Genomic DNA, 18,326 nt, shown 5'->3' with positions numbered 1-18,326 from the left:
ACACCCCTTTGGACTCCATGAGTCGATTAATCAGCAGATTATTGCAGTTATTTTGACATTTCCGTTGTTGATAATGATGGTAGTAGGGTATTATGTTATGTTATGTGTAGTATTATGCCACAGTGAACACACGACACGAGCTTTTCTTGAACATTTCAATAAATAATTTATTGACTGGATTTTCGTTTCGAGGAATATGTTGATAACAGCGTGACTTCACTGTACTATGCTTTTATTTGATTTTGTGAAGCACCCGATTACTTAAGTAATACATAGTTAAGTCAAGAATTTGCGTTTGTCAATAAACACACAAATATATATATACAGATATATTAATTTGTTATTTTTTTTTTTTTACTTTACAGCTACTTAATGCATATTGTGTTTATGTACAATTGTGAATTGAATCAAATATGCAACACAGAAGAAACACAGACGATTAGATAAGTACACGCCTCAATAAATGTATTTTAAAGTACGTAAACCGATATATATATGTATATAGATGGCAAGGGAATATATAGAGAGGCTTGTGCTCCTGTCTTATTTAACATCTTTCAACTAAGTATCTACAATTTTGTTTTTAAGGGGGGGAATCACTTGAAAGTAATCAATATCACAACCGAAAGCATCGATGCACGCGTCATGGAATCCTGTCTTAAGAAGGAACACCTCCAGGTGGACACAGTAGTAGAAGGCAGCTTGAGCTTAAAGCCAACAGCTTGCAGCTTGTCAAAGTCTAGTCTACGGCTTGACCGAGGCCACCGAGTGCACCAGCATGGCAAAGCTGCTCATGATGAAAATGCTGGCGGGCAGCGATGACAACATTCGATGATAGGCAGCTGTATTTGTCTTGGTCTTCTTCTGTTTGATCACCCAGCCCAGACAACGCTCCACGGCCCGTTTCCATTTGCCATAGCGCTCCTCACGTTCCGCCACCGTTGTTGTGGGCAAAAATGTGTCGTAATGGACATTCTCGTAGTATCGTCGCTCGGGCTCAAAGCGGCAGAGATTAATGCCCTCGGCATGGGCGGCACACATGGCCGCACCAAAGGCCGTCGAGTCGGTCAGCTGAGAGCGAAAGATGGGCAGACCAGCGGTATCCGCTTGCAGTTGCATCAACAGATTGTTTGTGGTCAGCTTGCCATCGGCATGGATCTTATTGATCTCATAGCCGCACTCCTGGTGCATGCACTCCAGAATGTCGCGTGTCTGGAAGCAGATGCTCTCCAGCGCCGCACGCACAATGTGATTCTTGCGCGTGAACTGCGTCAGTCCGATGATGATGCCACGCGCATTCTGACTCCAGTATGGCGCATACAATCCCGTGAACGCTGGCACAAAGTAAACATCACCCGACGTTGGCACCATGTCTGCATACTTCTCCGCCTCCCTCGAGTCGGGTAGCAGTCGCACCTTGTTCTGCAGCCAGGAGAGCGCATGTCCAGCCACCGAAACCGAACCTTCCAGCGCAAAGACAGTGGGAGATTTGGGGCCCAATTTGTAGGCCACAGTGGTGAGCATGCCGTGACGCGAGAACACCGGCTGGTAACCCGTGTTGCAGAGCAGAAAACATCCGGAACGATATGTGTTCTTCGTCTGGCCGGGTTTGACGCACATCTGGCCCAGCAGCGATGCCTGCTGGTTGCCCAGAATTCCGCTGATGACGATGCCCTGCAAGGCACTGCGATCGTTCGTCACCTTGCCAAAGATCTCCGAGCAGCTGTGAATGCGTGGCAGCATCTCTTGCTCGATGCCAAAGGTGCGCAACAGCACAGGATCCCAATTCTGAGTGCACAGATTCATGAGGAGCGTACGCGAAGCATTCGTCACATCCGTGATGTGCAGACCACCTGTTAAAGTAACACAACAACAATTAGTTGAATGGTATCTGAATCATTAAAGTGAAGTTTACTCACCATTCGTCAGATTCCAGATGATCCAGCTGTCCACAGTTCCCGCTTTACAGCGATTCTTTTTGATCGCCTGCTTTACTGCGGGCACATTGTCGTTCAACCATTTGATCTTCAGCGCCGAGAAATACGTGGAGATCGGCAAGCCTGTGGTCTCCTTGAAATGATTCGGATCTCCCACCTTGGCGAGTATCTTCTCGACGGTGGTCGATGTGCGAATATCCTTCCAGACGATGGCATTGTACAGCGGCTTGCCTGTGACCGCATCCCAAACAATTGTCGTCTCACGCTGATTCGTAATCCCCACGCTTGCGATATCGCTCACCGAGTAGCCCTTCTTCTCGATCTCTTTGAGCGACTCCTTGGCGCAATGATTGATCGAATTCATCATCTCCATGGGATCCTGTTCATACCAACCATCTTGTGGCGTAATAATGCTCAGCTCAACGCTATGCGACGCAATCTCCTTGAAGTCGGGCGTTGTGTACACGGAGAACGTGATGGTCTTCGTTCCCTCATCGATGACGCCAACGAGACCGCAAGGATTCTCGCTGAAGGACATCTTGCGCTGCTCACTGGTCCGGAACGGAACTTCGGCACTGGACGATGGTAAATTGATGCCAGACATGCTGACTGCAAAGATGGATTAAAAAAGAGAAAATATAAATGCATATTAGCCATGGGTTAAGATTCACATTGAGAGCAATTAACGCGGCGATTACATAAAAATAGTTTTTATTGCGGAAATCGAAAATAGCAGTGTTGTGTCCTTATCAGAGACGACGCCACTGAGATAAGAAAACGCGACGTATCGTTAAATTGTTATCGGTATAAAAGTCCAAATGAGTTTACCTGCAAAAAAACAATGAAATACAGAAAAGTCTGTTCTCTCTCCCTCTATGCACACTAAATGCGATACGATCTTAACTTAAAACTTTTTTTCGCTAATTAATTTGCAGTACACATTTCGCAGCTGTTTGTATTTGTTCTTAAACACTCTGCACACTTTTGCCTCAATTAGGTTGTTTCGACTTGTTGCAATCACAGTGGAAAACAGTTTTAAAACTAAGTATAGATTAAAATTATAAATTTATAAAATGACAAATTATCCAAAATTTCTAGGTAAATGTGTGTTTTATATAATACTATATACTATGTTTTATATTTGATCAATAAAAATTAAAAATAAAGAATCTTTGAGAAATGTTCAATTTTTAAATTTATAATTTGTGTCAAGCTTCATACAATATAAGCATACAAAAGACGCTATTAGAAAAACATACTTAATGAACCTTACTTTTTATTTTTTTTTTAATGTAGTGTCAAAATAACTTTCAAAGGATTTCAAAAATCTATAATAACGTCAATGATATTTAATATTTTGCATCAGTAAGTTATTGCAAATTAACCAAACAACTACCTTTTAGCTTGCATAGTGTAATATTTTTGAATTTTGGTTTAACAATAAAAACAGTTACCAAATCATTTTAAAATTCAGCAACTAAGATCAAACAAGCAGTTCACAGCTCGTAGATGAAAACGAACTGCTTGGCAGTTTAAGCACTGCTTGCAGCATCAGCACGCTGGAATGTAAGCAGTTTGTTTACACTGAACTTAGGGTATTTGCTAGTGCAACACTGTCATAATACACTTGTTTGTTTTGGACTTTTGTACTGTTCGAGGGGGCAGGCAAGCCCCGAAGCTTTGCTCGTTTTACGGTCGAGCCCTCCTCACACACAGACACACTTCCCACACACACACACACACACACGAATACACAAGCACACAAACACAATCACTCATTCGAACGCTTTGGCAAATATTTGTTATCGCGTTATTTTTAAAACAACAAATATACGTTTTTTTTTTGCGAGTATTTATGTAGATTAGAAGCATATGATGGAGTTTTGTCAATTATTTACAGTGGCGTATGCCCATCCAATAAACTAATAGCACAAAAAAAAAAATAACACAATGAACATAATAAAATTTAATGATTTTTGCTGTAGCTGGAAATGCGTCAGCGCGACTCTCGAGTGGAAATACGAATAATGAGTACGAATACAAAAAAATACGGGTCTGAGTTGGATTCTGAGTCGGATTCTGAGTATCTGAGTCTGTGTTTGAGTTCACGTCTTAGTTCGAATTCAGTTCATGTCCGCGTCAAAGTCTATTTGAAAGTCAAGCAATAAGTCCGAGCTTTAATGTGTGTATTTTGTAATTTTCCGTTAATAGCCGCGATTAATCAGGTAGTTAGCACGTCTAATTGATAAGCACACACAGTATTTTGATAAGGCGTCTGTAAGAGATCAGCGGCAATTAACGATATGCGATCGAGCATAAAATATATATGTTTATAAACTTATAAATCTATTTTGAATTTATGATGGCCACAGCGGCATTTTATGAATTAACTTTTAAGTTCACATACATGCTGTTGTTGTGTTTGATAAGACTGATAACAGCTATACACTTGGAACGAGAGAGAGAGAGAGACACGTTGCGTTCGTATTTACTATATTGTTGGGTAAACCCCTCGCGACATCCGTTCAAGTCAAGCGCCAAAAAGTATCTGAACGTCTCGCAAAGGTAGCTGAAATAACTGAAGTGTTGGCTATCAAAACGAAGGCGTGTCATGCGCTCGCTCACCGATACATTTACAGCAACAGCAACAGCTACCGATACACAGATAAAGATACTTATTTGTGTATATGTTTAGACAGCTTTCGGACTGCATTGAAAACAAACACAACCAAGCGATTATCGACACGACGACAACGACGAAGGCGAAAACAAAAGAAATGTCTCTCGATTAAACGTGGGGAAAACAGCTGATAAGACAAGCTAGAAGCCGGTTGGGTTAGGTATTGGGAATGGGAATGAATATAGTCTGATTGGGGGCAGCAAACTGTCTCGCCAAGTGGGTGGCTGGGTTAATTTGGCTTGGTTTGTCTGACCTTGACATTTCAAGCACACATTTTGCATACGCACACAGTGCCTGCCATAAATCGAGCAACACTCGAACAGCAGTCGCGATAAGCAATCATATATTTTATTGCTCTCATTGCTCTCGCGTCAAACTCTTTTCAATGTCAACAACAATATTAAGCACTACTTGCGAGTTAAGTAAATAAATTAGACAGTTTATTGCAACTGCAATCGTAGCGTTTTATTCGGATATTTTGTCATAAATTCCTAAAGTTATTATTAGAAATCTCTCGCTATCTCTCTGTCTCTTTCTCTCTATCTTTTCAGCGCCAACACAATTACAGTGTGTCAAAATTTCCATGGAAATTTTTTGTCAAACACTAATTAAATTCGTTTAATTTATTACTACAGCAATTTTTGCATCTTTCTTAGTTGTAATAAATTACAAAATTTATTTTTATGTTTACCACTTGACTTGTTGTCATAATTATAGCACACAGTGTGCCAGTTTTTCAATGAAAATTGTTGCCAAAATATGTATAAATAAATTGCAATGGCATTTATATGCTAAATTGTTGATAAACAATGAACATTTGCATATAATGAGCACATAATTAAACGAAATTTCATCATTTCTTCAAAGACAAAATTCTATTTCAGAGAAGTGAGTGTGTGAAAAGTGCGTGTGCGTTCATTCAGCTTTTCATGAAGCTATAAATAAATTGGTATTCCATTTGGTATCAGAAATATCTTATAGCTGGTGGCTACGGTAGCGTCGAATGGAAATTTACGGAATTAAGTCCGCTTTATGCAACGTTGATGTGCCGGTTGCGATTTCATTAATATTCAATTCAAAAAGGTTCAAAAATGCTAAATATACAAAAAGAAAACAAAAAATGAATCGCATAACCAATCAGATTGCGACACATAAACATCAACAACAAAATATCCTAACTTTTCAAACTAGACTAGTGGGGTATATGAATAAAATTTGTGCATTTAACAGGGTATCTTCTAGTCGATATGTATGTCAACATCAGAATTGCATTTACTTAATGGAACAATCGAATGCACAACAAAATCACAGATAAACAACGATGGGATTAAGGGCAGATATATATATATATATATCGGGTATATAAACAGGTAGGTCAACAAACTGTTTGCTTTCATGTGTGTAAATTGCATTGTAAGCATTCGTTTTGTTGGCGCAAAGGTCACTGAGTAAACAAATTGTTCGCTTGTCATCGTATCATATGACAAGACATCGATTACTACAACAATTAGAATTCCCGATGTTGTTGTGATTATTGCTGTGACACGAACATATGCTGATTACCTGATAACGAGACGAGAATGTTAGCGAAAAACTTTAGAATTGTGCGGGTGGCAACAAGTCGCAGTAAAGTAAGTAGTTATCAGTTTGCCTAGGTCAAAGGTGAATACACTCATTGTCTGTGTAAGTCTGTAAGTTGGCGCCACTCTTGGCAGACATGTTGCAACGCGCACAAACATGCTCGCTAGTAATTATAATTACATGTTAAGTACACACGAGTCTCACATACTTATATTTACAATGCGCAGCAGCCAATGGGCAATGAGTTACGTAAATTAAATTTACAATATAATTATAGTCGCACGACACACACAAATATGCACATTAAAAGACTTTATTAACTTCCGCGTTGTTCTGACCGCTCACAACGTTGGCGACAAACTGAACTCAACTGAAACACAACCGTATTGATGGCTGGGGGCAATAAGTGGGCGACGGCGTCGACTGATCTCACTGAGAGCAGACGCGATAAGACAATGAGCGAGCGAGCGAGAGAGGGAGAGATTATGCTGTGAGGCAGTGAAAGCAGCATGTGTAGGCGCGTAGCACGTGATGAAACTTGACGAAAAAATCAATAGACCCACATACACAAATACGTACATACATTCAAATATGTAGTACGTATGTATTTATACGTATATGTATGTTTGTGTGTGCATACTAATGGCAATGGACAAGCCCCTCAAAGCTGCATGCCGATTGGTCGGTTTGTTTGCACTGATGACGTCACAACGGCACACATCAGCTACTGTAGCCAAATAAATGTTTATCTTTGCATTGCATGTTTACTACATATTTTGTAATTAGCACAGTTTTATCTACATAAATATTATCTTACATCTTTCCATATTTGTAGCTCTGTTCGCGATAGCGGCGCCCAAACTTTTTTTTATTTACAACGCGCCGGGTATAGACAACAACAAAACAACACGTGAGCCGGTTCGCAAACACACACACTTAGTCAAACGCGCGATTTTCACTTTCGTATACTTTTATCTGCTGATAACGAATATTTGTGGCAGATGCATCAACAAGCTGCACACACGTTGGTAGCAACCAGGGTCTTTATTGGCTTTCAGCACCATGAGTAATTCAGTTCCTCAATAAATATTTTGGCTTTATCAATTCAAATTTCAGCCAGACTTGACGAGCCCCTTTTTTCTTGCTGCACTGCAGGGTGACCACAAGTCCAATAAGAATAAAGTCTAGTTTTACGTCGAAAAATATACCATAAAATAACACCGGCACAGGTTAAGCTGGTTACACTTAAAATTAACTGATTTTCAAAACAATCTTAAGACCATGTGCTTGTAATAGTTGTTTTAACATTTGAGTGTCTTTATAAGTAATTTAAGATGTACACTTAAGCAATTTGGTCAACAAAAAGTGTTCTTTTAATGCGAACCTAGTGAAATGAAAAAATCAACATGTTTTTGGTCACACAGTTGAACTGAAAAGTCAACAAAAGTGCGCTTGCGTTCTTGTTAGAGAACAGTTGTGCAACTGCTGAGAGAACTACTTCAGCGCGGCAATAGTTTTTCAAAATGTTTCATTTTAATCTATAACTACCGACAGAAGCACAAACACAAAAATGAATTGCGCCTAAGCAAAAAAGTTGTATTATTTTATTGCGTGGGATTTTATAGGCTTCGTTGCGCTTATCATGCGCCAGCGTTATGTGAGTATATGCGCAATGCACATAGATTAGTAGGTTTTGGTTTTTATCAATAACAAACAGAAATTTAGTTGGCTATCCGTTTTTCGTCAACGATTATTGGTTGGGTCTCTCGCCATGCGACACCAGCAGTATCCCGGCAATCGCCATGGCCAGCGAACCACTCACGCTGTTGGACCTCGACACCACACAACCGCGTTATTACGATAAGCGTGTGCTGGAATCAATCGATCGGGGCTTCACGTCACTGCTGGTCATATTGACCACATTTGCAGGCATTGTAATCGCACGCGTTGCCACTCATCGCCTCTGCACACGGTACAGTCCAACCATATGTTACCTGGTCGAGTTCCCGCTGATCGTCCTGCCCGGGATTCTTTTCGTGACGGTGGCCAGCAGATATAGTGCGGTCTTTGTGGGCATTGTGACTGTTGGTTTCCTCGGACTCATTGTGGTAACCGGTTCACTATCTCGGGCGCGATGTCGAGCCCACTTCGATCTGGGGAAACGTCCCATGGTGCTGACCATTGTGCGGGCATTGACCCAACTGATTACGGCGATCTGCATACTGGCAATCGACTTTGAGAGCTTCCATCGTCCGTATCGCAAGAGTCGACTGTTTGGCGCTCAGCTCATGGATACGGGTATTGGTTTGTTTGTGGTCACCATGGGATTGGTGTCGCGACGTCCACGTACTTGCGCCGATCTCAAGCGAAGTCTGCTGCACTCGGCGCTGCCTTTAATACTGTTGGGATTCGCACGCACGTTGGCGCTGGAGCTGATTGGCTATGGTCAGGATGAGCGCGAGTATGGCAAGCATTTGAATGCCTTTTTTACGCTTGGCTTCACCAAGTTCCTGGGCAGTCTTCTGTGCTTTGTGCCCCGAAATGATTTTCAGCTGTTGCCGCTGGCATTGGGTGAGTTTTTGATCTGTTGATCATAATCGAAGATAGAGACTAACAACTTTACTCTGGCAGCTTTGCTTGTGACCCATCAACTGGGTTTGTCCTTTGGCGGCATCATGGACTATGTGATCGATGATGATCTGGAGCGCAACAGTTTTCTGAGCGCCAATCGCGAAGGATTGCTCTCGCTGCCCGGCTTCGTGTGCATCTACATGTTGTCCATCTATCTCAGTCGGTGGCTTGTGGCAAAGTCGCTGCTAAGCTATGCGGAAATGGTGCGAAAGCTGCGTTACTTTGGCGCCTTTGCGCTGCTCTGCTGGCTGCTCATGGTCCTGGGCGCCAATGCGGTGGGCATCTCACGTGTCACCTGCAACATGGGCTACGTCTTCTGGATGATTGCCATCACGAGCACAATGGTCTGGCTAACGATGTTCATCTTTGATTTCATCATTAGCACCGTGATGCCGCTGGACACATCGATTGCGTTGGTGGATAGCGTAGAAAAGGGTTCATCGAGTGGCAAAACGGTGGCACCCGATAAAGGTGGTGGAGTTTTTCTCATCTGTGAGTCACTCAACATGAATGGACTTACATTTTTTCTGCTGGCTAATGTGCTGACTGGCGGTGTGAATATCTTTCTGTCACCGGAAGATCGATCGGACTTTACCTCCATCATTATTTTATTGCTCTATATGCTATTGGCCACGTTTGTTGTCTTCCAGCTGTACATGCGGCGTATACGTATTGCCTAGAAATGTTGTTTATTTACTTATGCTGTGATAACGCCGTGGATGACTGTTCCCCAAAAACAAAATGGGGACACATTGAGGTGGTTGTGATACCCTACCAAAAGGGTATTATTATTTTGTACCGATGTTCAATATTTTGATTAAGAAAAACTATGTCAATATATTAAGTTTGTCTGTTAATTTCTATCTAATCTCGTCACTAAATTAAAAGAGTTATCATGAGGTCACTTTTTGTAAAATGATTGATCACACAAAAGGTTTTTTTGTATTTGGAATGTTGTAGTATCTACGAGTTTTTAAGTCGCCGATAAGCCAAGCATAGGGTTTCTTAATGATATGAAGCGGCAAGCTCATAATTACATATTGATAATAACTGAAGTTGATTTGATAATAACTTAAGCTTCCAAATAAAAATGACGTACCCAATGGCGAATTGCGATAACGATATCACTATTTATGACTATAGGTATATAATAGGTAGACTGAAGTGTGCTTTTTTGCAAATATCAATTGATATTTATGATATAAATAGTAGTTTGTTTTTTTACTTGATAACAACGCTCGCACTATTGAGTATCATTTATATCGTACAATTGCTGTTGCTAAGTTCAATTAACATGACGCTCGCATGGAATGTAAATTTTGCAACGCTGCACAAGTAATATGTGCGCTATCATGCATGACTGGGTAAGTCAATTATTAAAATTGCATTGAGAATGAATAAATAGAACGCCATTAATAGAATATGCGCATCTACAATATGGAAATATCAAATGATCTGAGTGAAATAGCAATTGTTGATCAGTTTAAATCAGATTTTTTTTTTAAACTTTTTCAAGGCAAAACAATGCATCTAATTGTTTTCTTTGTTTAGAGAGAATGTTACAATTCAAATTGCAATTGGCAACAGGTTGCCGGCAAATCCGTTCTTAAGAACCATCTTCCAAGGAGCTTGTTCATAGGAGTTAAAATGCATCTTCAAAGGAACTGGTTCATTTTTGTTGAGCTGTGCTCAGCGGAGTTGCCACCAATTTTGGAGTAAATGAGCTTCGCCGACTAGAATCCAGTTGAAGAAATATGGCAACACTGTTTTAGAACGAAGTAGATCAATTTCTTCGCCTTGCAATCCTTGACCGTCGAAAACTTCAATCAGTTGTCTTTGCGGACTGCAACAAAAAGTAAATAAAAGTTCTAATTTAAATTTGCAATATAAATAGTGGCTAATTATTGTTGCTATGAGCAACACTAATGAAGTGCACACAGCGCAAGCGCACCTGCATCATGTGAAAATGTAAACAATCCAATTGCCATGGCAACGCAACGCAGGTGAAAAACAAAAGCAAAACAAGTGGCATCAACAGCGAAAGAAATTGGTAAGAAAGCGTAACAACAAAAAAACAGGTCAAACATGTTTGTCTATCTGAGTAAAAAGGTAAGTTCAAGTGCATTTGCTTCGAATGAGTGTTTTTTTTACTTAGTATTTTATTAGATTGCTATTCCCAACAATGTAAAGCTGAATTGCATTGCATGGAACAAGGAGGAAGGCTACATTGCCGTTGCCGGCAGCGAGGGACTGCTCAAGGTGCTCAAGTTGGATCAGGGTAAGAACTAAAGACTCTGCTGGGCATATTCACTTTAATGAACCAATTACAGCTGCCAACAATGGACAGAGCAAAGGCGGTCTGGCCGCCGTTTCGAACCTGTCGATGAATCAAACACTCGATGGCCACAAAGAGTCCGTCAAAGTGGTCACCTGGAATGATGCACAACAGAAGCTGACATCCTCGGACACGGATGGCGTCATCATGGTGTGGATGCTCTACAAGAGTGCCTGGTACGAGGAAATGACCAACGATCGCAAGAAATCAACTGTGGCCGGCATGAGTTGGACATCGGATGGTGCCAAGATCTGCATTGTCTACGAGGATGGGGCCATAATAGTTGGCTCTGTGGATGGCAATCGCATCTTTGGCAAGGAGCTAAAAAAACACACATTTGACGGGCGTGCAATGGAGTCCAGATAATCGATTGATACTCTTTGCCCTGGCCAATGGCGAGTGTCATTTGTATGACAATCAAGGCAACTTTGCGGTAAGTTAGGGAGTTTCTAAGTTAAATATAACAACAACATTTAGGGTAGAAGGGTTTTGTAGTTGAGAGCCCAAAGAAAATATGTGTAACTTGTAGATGAAAGTATTTCCGACTTTATATATAAAACATCTTCAGCAACCTTAACTAAAAAAAAAAAACTTATAAGGCAATATTAATTGTATTTGAAATTGTTTAAAACTACCCAATAACCAGGTATATTTTTAGTGCTCTATGGTATATTTTAAATGTAGTAATATATATAAACATACCGATTATCTGATTTGGTATATTTTAGTATTGCTTGGTATATTAATCTGGCATATTTTAAGATGGGTAGCGGGTATCTCACAGTCTAGCAAACTCTACAGAAGCTTTCTCACTTCTTTTTTAAAAATTCCTAATACTTAATTCTACTCTTCTGTTTGCAGATGAAGGTGGGCATCAAGTGCATCACTCTGAGCTCAGGCCGCATGCAGCGCATTGCCAGCATCAGTTGGTTCAGTGGACGTCCAGTGAATAATCGCAATCGACCTGTGCTCGCCATTTGCTATGAGAACGGAAAGGTGCAAATCATGCGTAATGAAAATGATGATGGTAACTGAACATGCCAATTTAAACTTCTCTGTTCTATATCAAACTTAAATGCCATTCTCAGCTCCTGCCATCTTCGATACGGGCATGCGAAACGTGGACGCCAAATGGAATCACGATGGCAGCGTTTTGGCCATATGCGGCACAACATTGGAGGCTGCAACGCCGCTGCGAGACACAAATCAGGTCTGCTTTTACTCGCCACTCGGCAGGATTTACCGCATCTTAAAGGTGCCCGGCAGCGACATCACCTCGCTTAGTTGGGAAGGCAAATCGTTGCGCATTGCCATGGCTGTGGATTCGTTTATCTACTTTGCCAACATACGGCCGGATTACATTTGGTGTTACTTTGAGAAGACTGTTGTGTTTCTCAACAGCAACAATCACAGTGGCAGCAGCACCACAAGCAGCGCCACCGCGATGCCCATGAATGTGATTACATTTTGGAACACAGTGTCGAATCAAAGCTTTCTTAAGGAAGTGGAGCCAACACTTTGCCTGGCAGCCAGCAATGAGCATTGTGTGCTGGGCGTGGAATGTGTCAGTAGCAACATCAAGGAGATTGCACTTAGCACGCTGGAGGGACGCGCTAATGCTTCGCCAGATGACAGAGTCTATCAGCTGCTGCTCTGCAACTCCATTGGTACCACCGTGGACTGTAAGTTTTATGGAATATGATTGCAGCTTCGTTTATTAAATAGTTCTTTTCTTTTTGGATTGCAGCAAAGTATACGGATATTAAGCCACGCTTTGTGGGCATCAACTCGTGCTATGTGGCAATTGCTTCTTATGACGAGATACTGATCTGGCACTATCACACTCCTAAGGTAAGTGATATAAGAAGTCATCTAAATTATGACTACAATTCGTCGAAAACGATTTCAATCTGTAACTGTCTTCAAAAGCATTGATCAGCTGCGTCGTTTGTGTAGAGAAAATTTTACCTTCGTCTCAGAAATTCAGTCTTAAGGGAAGCACATTTTTTTTAAATTCTATAGTATGAACTTATAGCCTATCGTAATTTCTTCTTAGGGCTCTTTACTGTTGAGTTCACGTTATCTAAGTCAAGAAAAGTGTTTTATAAATTTAACTTAAACTGTCTTTTCGAGATCACATTCAATTCCTTTAATATTATACATTGCTACTCTTAGGTTAGACTCAAGCTTAATTTGCTTTAATTTTTCTTCAATATTAAATTTTTTGTTGAAAAAAGTTCAAAAGCAAAAACCGTATTCAATAATCGTTAATGAAACTGTTGCTGAATGTGCTGGTAGATTGTTTATAGCTTCAGTTCTTTACTTATGTTAGCAGTCGCTTTATATTCCTTGCTCTACCTCCGTTCTCTATATGAACTAAAATTTTAAATCTTTTGCACAGACAAAGCAACATTTCGTTTAAAGTCATCAGTAAACACTTATTACAAAATCTTCCTAGGATTGTGAGGCTGTATTTTATGGAAAATTCGTTGCTTTCCCTAATTAGTCATGGAAAAATTTAACATAACTGAGATTGAGATACCCAACTATGACACTTCGGGCTCCTTCGTGGTCATATTGGCCATCTTCTGGGGCATTGTGCTGGCTCGCCTTGCCACACAACTACTGAATATGCGAGTTAAACCAAATCTGTGTTACCTGGTGGAGTTTACCTTGATTGTGCTGCCCACTGTCTTATTTGTGACCATTGCAAGCGATTACAGTGGTCACTTTGTGGCATTGATGAGCCTGCTGGCATTTTGGTTTATTCAGAAGACACGTTCTTTGCAACGCGCAAAGGAACGTTCCGTATTTATACTTGGTCATCGTCCGCAGTACTTAACCGTGATGAGATCCATGATTCAGTTGATTACATCTGTTTGCATACTGGCTGTTGACTTCAAATGCTTCTATCGACCATACAGCAAAAGTGAATTCTTTGGTGCTCAGCTTATGGATACTGGGATTGGATTATTTGTGGCTTCGATGGCATTTGTTTCCCGTCGACCTAAGACTAAAGCAGAGTTGCAACGTGAAGTTTTTGGTGACGCATTGCCATTGATCTGTTACTGCAGCATTCGCACTCTGATTGTCATAGTGTTGAAGTATCATCTAGCTGAGCGCGAATACGGTCGCCATTTGAATGCCTTTTTCATCTTGGGATTTACCAAGCTCTTTGGCAGCTTATGCGGCTATCAACTGAACAGCGATGCACAGTTGCTGCCCATGGGTGTTAGTAAGTAGAGACTTGAATTCGTTGCATACATCATAATCTCACATTCACACCTACAGCTTTGCTTTTTGCCCATCAATGCGCTTTGTTATACGGCATCTCCGACTACGTGCAAACGGATAAGAAACCTCCGTTGACACTCTTTCAGTTAAATCGTCAGGGTCCACTCTCTGTGCCTGGCTTTGTGGCCTTGTATTTGATCACCATTCATGTCAGCAAATGGTGGAGACTCAAACCGTTTCTCAACTATGAGGAGATGGTCTTAAAGCTGCGGAAAGCGTATCGTTTATCGTTGCTTGGCTGGTCACTCACTTTTATTTGTAGCCACACGATTGGCATCTGTCGCGTCACTTGCAACTTGGGCTACGTCTGCTGGATGTTTGCCATCTACATGAGCATGTTCACTCTCTGTCTGTTTGTCTTTGAGTTCGTCATAAACACAGTTTATCCCGTCAAGAAAATAGAAAAAGAAACCTTGAAGGAGACAACTGTGTGTTGTACATGGGACAAAGAAATTGTGTATACTTATACTATTTGCGAATCGGTTAATCAACATGGACTGATGTTCTTTTTGCTGGCTAATGCATGGACGGGTTTGGCTAATTTGTATCTCAATCTGAGTCTTGTATCTACTCCCAATTCAGTCGCGATCCTTGTGCTTTACATGTTCCTCAACACTTTTGTGGTGCACAGAAAGTATTGTCAATAAAAACAGTCTTAAAATAATATTTTTAATTTTAATTTTAATTACTTCACTTAAACTACTTCAATTGCTTTTAATTCATCACTCTATTACTACTACTACTCTGCTACTACTATACTACTACTACTATAACTACTACTACTTATACTACTTTAACTCTTATACTCTACTACTATTACTTCTACTACTTTAACTCTTATACTCCACTACTACTTCTACTACTTTAACTCTTATACTCTACTACTAGTACTTCTACTACTTTAACTCTAATACTCCACTACTACTTCTACTACTTCAACTCTTAAACTCTACTACTACTTCTAATACTTCTACTACTTTCACTCGTATACTCTACTACTTCTAATACTTCTATTACGTATACTTCTTCGATTTTTCTTCTCCTTCTACTTCTACTACAACTCTTATACATCTTATATACGTATACTTGCCTCTCGAATTTATAGATATTCATATACTCGTACATTATTAGCGTACTTCTCTTATACAATATTGTCTCCATAACATATGGATTTATATATATATTCGTGTACCACTCGTTCACACATAGTGTATGGATTATTAGTGTACTACTCCTATACAACTCTTATACTTATACTTCTTCCTCTAATTCACAGAGTTCATCGAATTTACACGGCGTCAAGGCCCGCAAAGAGAAACGTTTTCACATCGATGACACTCCCACAGGCGTGGACTTGGCCAAGGATCTGCTCCAAGGCCAACAACGCCGTGTTAACGATCCTATTTGCGCTCTTGCTTTGTCAGAGAAGCTGCTGCTGGTGGCTCGTGAGTCTGGCGTCATCAACGAATACAGCGTAGCCAATGTGGCGCTTCGCAATCGTCACACGCTGCACTCAAAGGTGCACAAGATCGCCATCAACTGCAATTCCACGTAAGTTGAAAATATGCTGCACTGGCTTTGCTTCAATTTAATAATTTAAAACTTCTGTAGTCGCGCTGCAATTATTGATCATGTGGGAGTCATGACACTGCTGGAGCTGGACGATAATCGGGAGACGCAGCTCAATTTCAGTCGTGTGGAACGCAAGGATGTTTGGGCGGTGAGTTGGGCGAAGGATAATCCGTTGTTGCTAGCGCTGATGGAAAAGACACGCATGTACATTTTCCGAGGCAATGATCCTGAGGAGCCCATCTCGTGCTCTGGCTATATTTGCACCTTTGAGGATCTGGAGATCACAAGCGTGTTGCTGGACGACATCATCAGCATTGGCGAGTTGCAGAATGCCTCGCATTTAATTCAACTCCGTGTAAAGTCGCTGCGTGACACAGACGATCTCTTAGAGCATGTGGGACTCGAGGATGCCAAGCAATTCATTGAGGACAATCCGCATCCACGTTTGTGGCGTTTGCTTGCCGAGTCGGCGCTTAAAAAACTCGAGCTGGATACGGCAGAGAATGCGTTTGTGCGTTGTGCCAATTATCCGGGCATCAAGCTGATCAAGCGACTGCGCAACATCAATTCGCAGGTGCTGCAACGTGCCGAGATTGCTGCTTTCTATGGCGAGTTCGATGAAGCTGAAAAGTTGTACATGGATGCAGATCGCAGGTGAGCAGAAACTTGAAATGATCTTGACAAGATTAAGAACATTATCTACTTTAGGGATCTGGCTATTGATCTGCGCATGACGCTCTGCGATTGGTTTCGTGTTGTGCAGCTTTATCGCATGGGCGGCGCCGGTGTTTCGGATCAGCAAATGGAAACAGCTTGGCGGGAGATTGGCCATCATTTTGCCAATCTCAAGTCGTGGGAGAGCGCCAAGGAATACTATGAAAAGTCGCATTATTTAGAGGGTTATATGGAGGCGCTTTATCATCTGGAGTTATTCGATGAGCTGGAGAAATGTATGGACAAGTTGCCGGAGAAGAGTCCACTGTTGACTAAATTGGCTGAGATGTTGGTATCCGTGGGTGAGTTGAAAAGTTGCTTAACTTAACAAACTAAATCTTAACTTCAATTCCCTGCCAGGCATGTGCTCCGAAGCTGTGCAAGCTTATCTGAAGTTTGGCGATCAAAAAGCCGCTGTGAATGCCTGCGTTAATCTGCGGCAATGGGGCCAAGCTGTGGAGCTGGCACAAAAGTATCAAATGCCAGAGGTGAACACGCTGCTCAGCAAACACGCAGCACAGCTGCTGAACGAAGGACGTCTCACGGAATCCATTGAGCTGCAGCGCAAAGCGTGTAGGTACTTGGATGCAGCACGTTTGCTTTGCAAGCTGGCAGAGCAAGAGGTGGAGAAACGTGCGCCCATGCTGCGCATTAAGAAGATCTATATTTTGGCTGCACTCTTAGCCGAAGATCATCTAAAGTCGGTGGCAACGCCGCAATTGGATTATGCTATCGATAGGAATACTTTATTGGACTCAATTAGTCTGGAGGATGCCGCGTTCATCGAGCGTATTTGGCATTGTGCTGAAGGTTATCATTATATGCTATTAGCTCAGCGACAGCTGCGCTTTGGCATCATGCACAGTGCGGTGGTCACTTCGTTGAGGTTGCGAGATTACGATGATGTGCTGCCGGTGGAGGATATTTATAGTTTGATGGCGCTGGCCAGTTGTGCGGACAGATCGTTTGACATCTGCTCAAAGGCGTTTATGAAACTGGAGTCGCTTGACTTTCTGCCCGAAAAGATACAGCAAGATTACGAGGAGCTAGCGGTGAATATATTCTCGAAGAACGAACCCGAGGATAGCAAAGTTGATACTGTGGTGTGCTATGGCTGTGCCGAAAATGTGCCCGATAAGTAAGTACCTTCTTTACTTCTATTTAAAGCTATTACTAACCAAAATTATATCCCATAGCTTACCTTCTTGCATGGAATGTGGCGCCCGCTTTCCGGGTTGTGTCTCCTCGGGCAAGCCCATTACACAGCCAACAAGCAACATCTGGATATGCTCTACGTGTCATCACTGCGCATCACCCATGGAAATAACACGTCATCGTAATTGCCCGCTTTGTCACAGCCCAATTGCAGCACCACCTGTCGCAACATAAAAACTAAATTCAAATAAATGTAATTGGCGCCACAGCCTTACCAAAACAGCTGATTGCGTTTGTCTTAGTTGTAGCGCCACCTATTGTCAATAAACTCGGCACTTTAAAATTACTCACTTGACGAACGAATTGCAACCCCGTGTTTTGAATGCCCGTTAACCAACACTGCAAAAGCAGCCGCGTTGCTGCCAAC

The 18,326-nt window shown here is 41.5% G+C and overlaps 4 protein-coding genes across 9 annotated transcripts; 3 read left to right on the top strand and 1 right to left on the bottom strand.

The window, feature by feature from the left end:
• Positions 1-288: 288 nt before the first annotated feature.
• Positions 289-7,319, bottom strand: LOC133846233 (glycerol kinase). 6 transcript variants are annotated; one of them, XM_062281061.1, is made up of 3 exons: positions 7,016-7,319; positions 1,920-2,546; positions 289-1,853 (listed from the first exon to the last, which is right to left on the bottom strand). In XM_062281061.1, exons 1-3 carry the CDS (start codon positions 7,023-7,025, stop codon positions 745-747), a joined length of 1,746 nt encoding a protein of 581 aa, XP_062137045.1. In that variant the 5' UTR covers positions 7,026-7,319; the 3' UTR covers positions 289-744. The 6 variants fall into 6 exon arrangements, with proteins under 6 accessions (XP_062137045.1, XP_062137048.1, XP_062137043.1 ...); XM_062281064.1 differs by lacking the exon at positions 7,016-7,319 and adding an exon at positions 6,407-6,541; XM_062281059.1 differs by lacking the exon at positions 7,016-7,319 and adding an exon at positions 4,430-4,565.
• Positions 7,320-7,904: 585 nt separating this feature from the next.
• Positions 7,905-9,906, top strand: LOC133840946 (uncharacterized). The gene is made up of 2 exons (XM_062273168.1): positions 7,905-8,769; positions 8,830-9,906. Exons 1-2 carry the CDS (start codon positions 8,001-8,003, stop codon positions 9,507-9,509), a joined length of 1,449 nt encoding a protein of 482 aa, XP_062129152.1. The 5' UTR covers positions 7,905-8,000; the 3' UTR covers positions 9,510-9,906.
• A 751-nt stretch (positions 9,907-10,657) lies between these two features.
• On the top strand, positions 10,658-18,181 carry LOC133840943 (WD repeat-containing protein 35). Its single transcript, XM_062273166.1, is given in 12 exon segments — positions 10,658-10,938; positions 10,996-11,107; positions 11,160-11,488; positions 11,490-11,597; positions 12,026-12,191; positions 12,253-12,846; positions 12,912-13,015; positions 15,735-16,009; positions 16,070-16,684; positions 16,739-17,046; positions 17,105-17,882; positions 17,941-18,181. Coding segments are annotated over 12 exon segments (3,606 nt in total). The 5' UTR covers positions 10,658-10,914; the 3' UTR covers positions 18,134-18,181.
• Positions 13,560-15,113, top strand: LOC133844240 (uncharacterized). Its single transcript, XM_062278150.1, has 2 exons — positions 13,560-14,399; positions 14,456-15,113. Exons 1-2 carry the CDS (start codon positions 13,673-13,675, stop codon positions 15,103-15,105), a joined length of 1,377 nt encoding a protein of 458 aa, XP_062134134.1. The 5' UTR covers positions 13,560-13,672; the 3' UTR covers positions 15,106-15,113.
• Positions 18,182-18,326: the final 145 nt, after the last annotated feature.

The sequence above is a fragment of the Drosophila sulfurigaster genome, chromosome 3 (genome assembly GCF_023558435.1).
Source record: "Drosophila sulfurigaster albostrigata strain 15112-1811.04 chromosome 3, ASM2355843v2, whole genome shotgun sequence".
NCBI lineage: Eukaryota > Metazoa > Arthropoda > Insecta > Diptera > Drosophilidae > Drosophila > Drosophila sulfurigaster.
This window is presented reverse-complemented; position numbering and strand designations above follow the sequence as displayed.

What these genes read in the sequence shown, in the direction of transcription:
- LOC133846233 (XM_062281059.1), bottom strand. Translation starts at nt 4,550, where the DNA reads ATGACACGCCTTCGTTTTGATAGCCAACACTTCAGTTATTTCAGCTAC. An exon ending in GGGGTTTACCCAACAATATA is followed by an intron (nt 2,547 to 4,429) that starts GTAAATACGAAC and finishes CCATCTTTGCAG; the next exon opens with TCAGCATGTCTGGCATCAAT. An exon ending in CATCTGGAATCTGACGAATG is followed by an intron (nt 1,854 to 1,919) that starts GTGAGTAAACTT and finishes TTACTTTAACAG; the next exon opens with GTGGTCTGCACATCACGGAT.
- LOC133840946 (XM_062273168.1), top strand. Translation starts at nt 8,001, where the DNA reads ATGGCCAGCGAACCACTCACGCTGTTGGACCTCGACACCACACAACCG. An exon ending in GCTGTTGCCGCTGGCATTGG is followed by an intron (nt 8,770 to 8,829) that starts GTGAGTTTTTGA and finishes TTACTCTGGCAG; the next exon opens with CTTTGCTTGTGACCCATCAA.
- LOC133844240 (XM_062278150.1), top strand. Translation starts at nt 13,673, where the DNA reads ATGGAAAAATTTAACATAACTGAGATTGAGATACCCAACTATGACACT. An exon ending in GTTGCTGCCCATGGGTGTTA is followed by an intron (nt 14,400 to 14,455) that starts GTAAGTAGAGAC and finishes TCACACCTACAG; the next exon opens with CTTTGCTTTTTGCCCATCAA.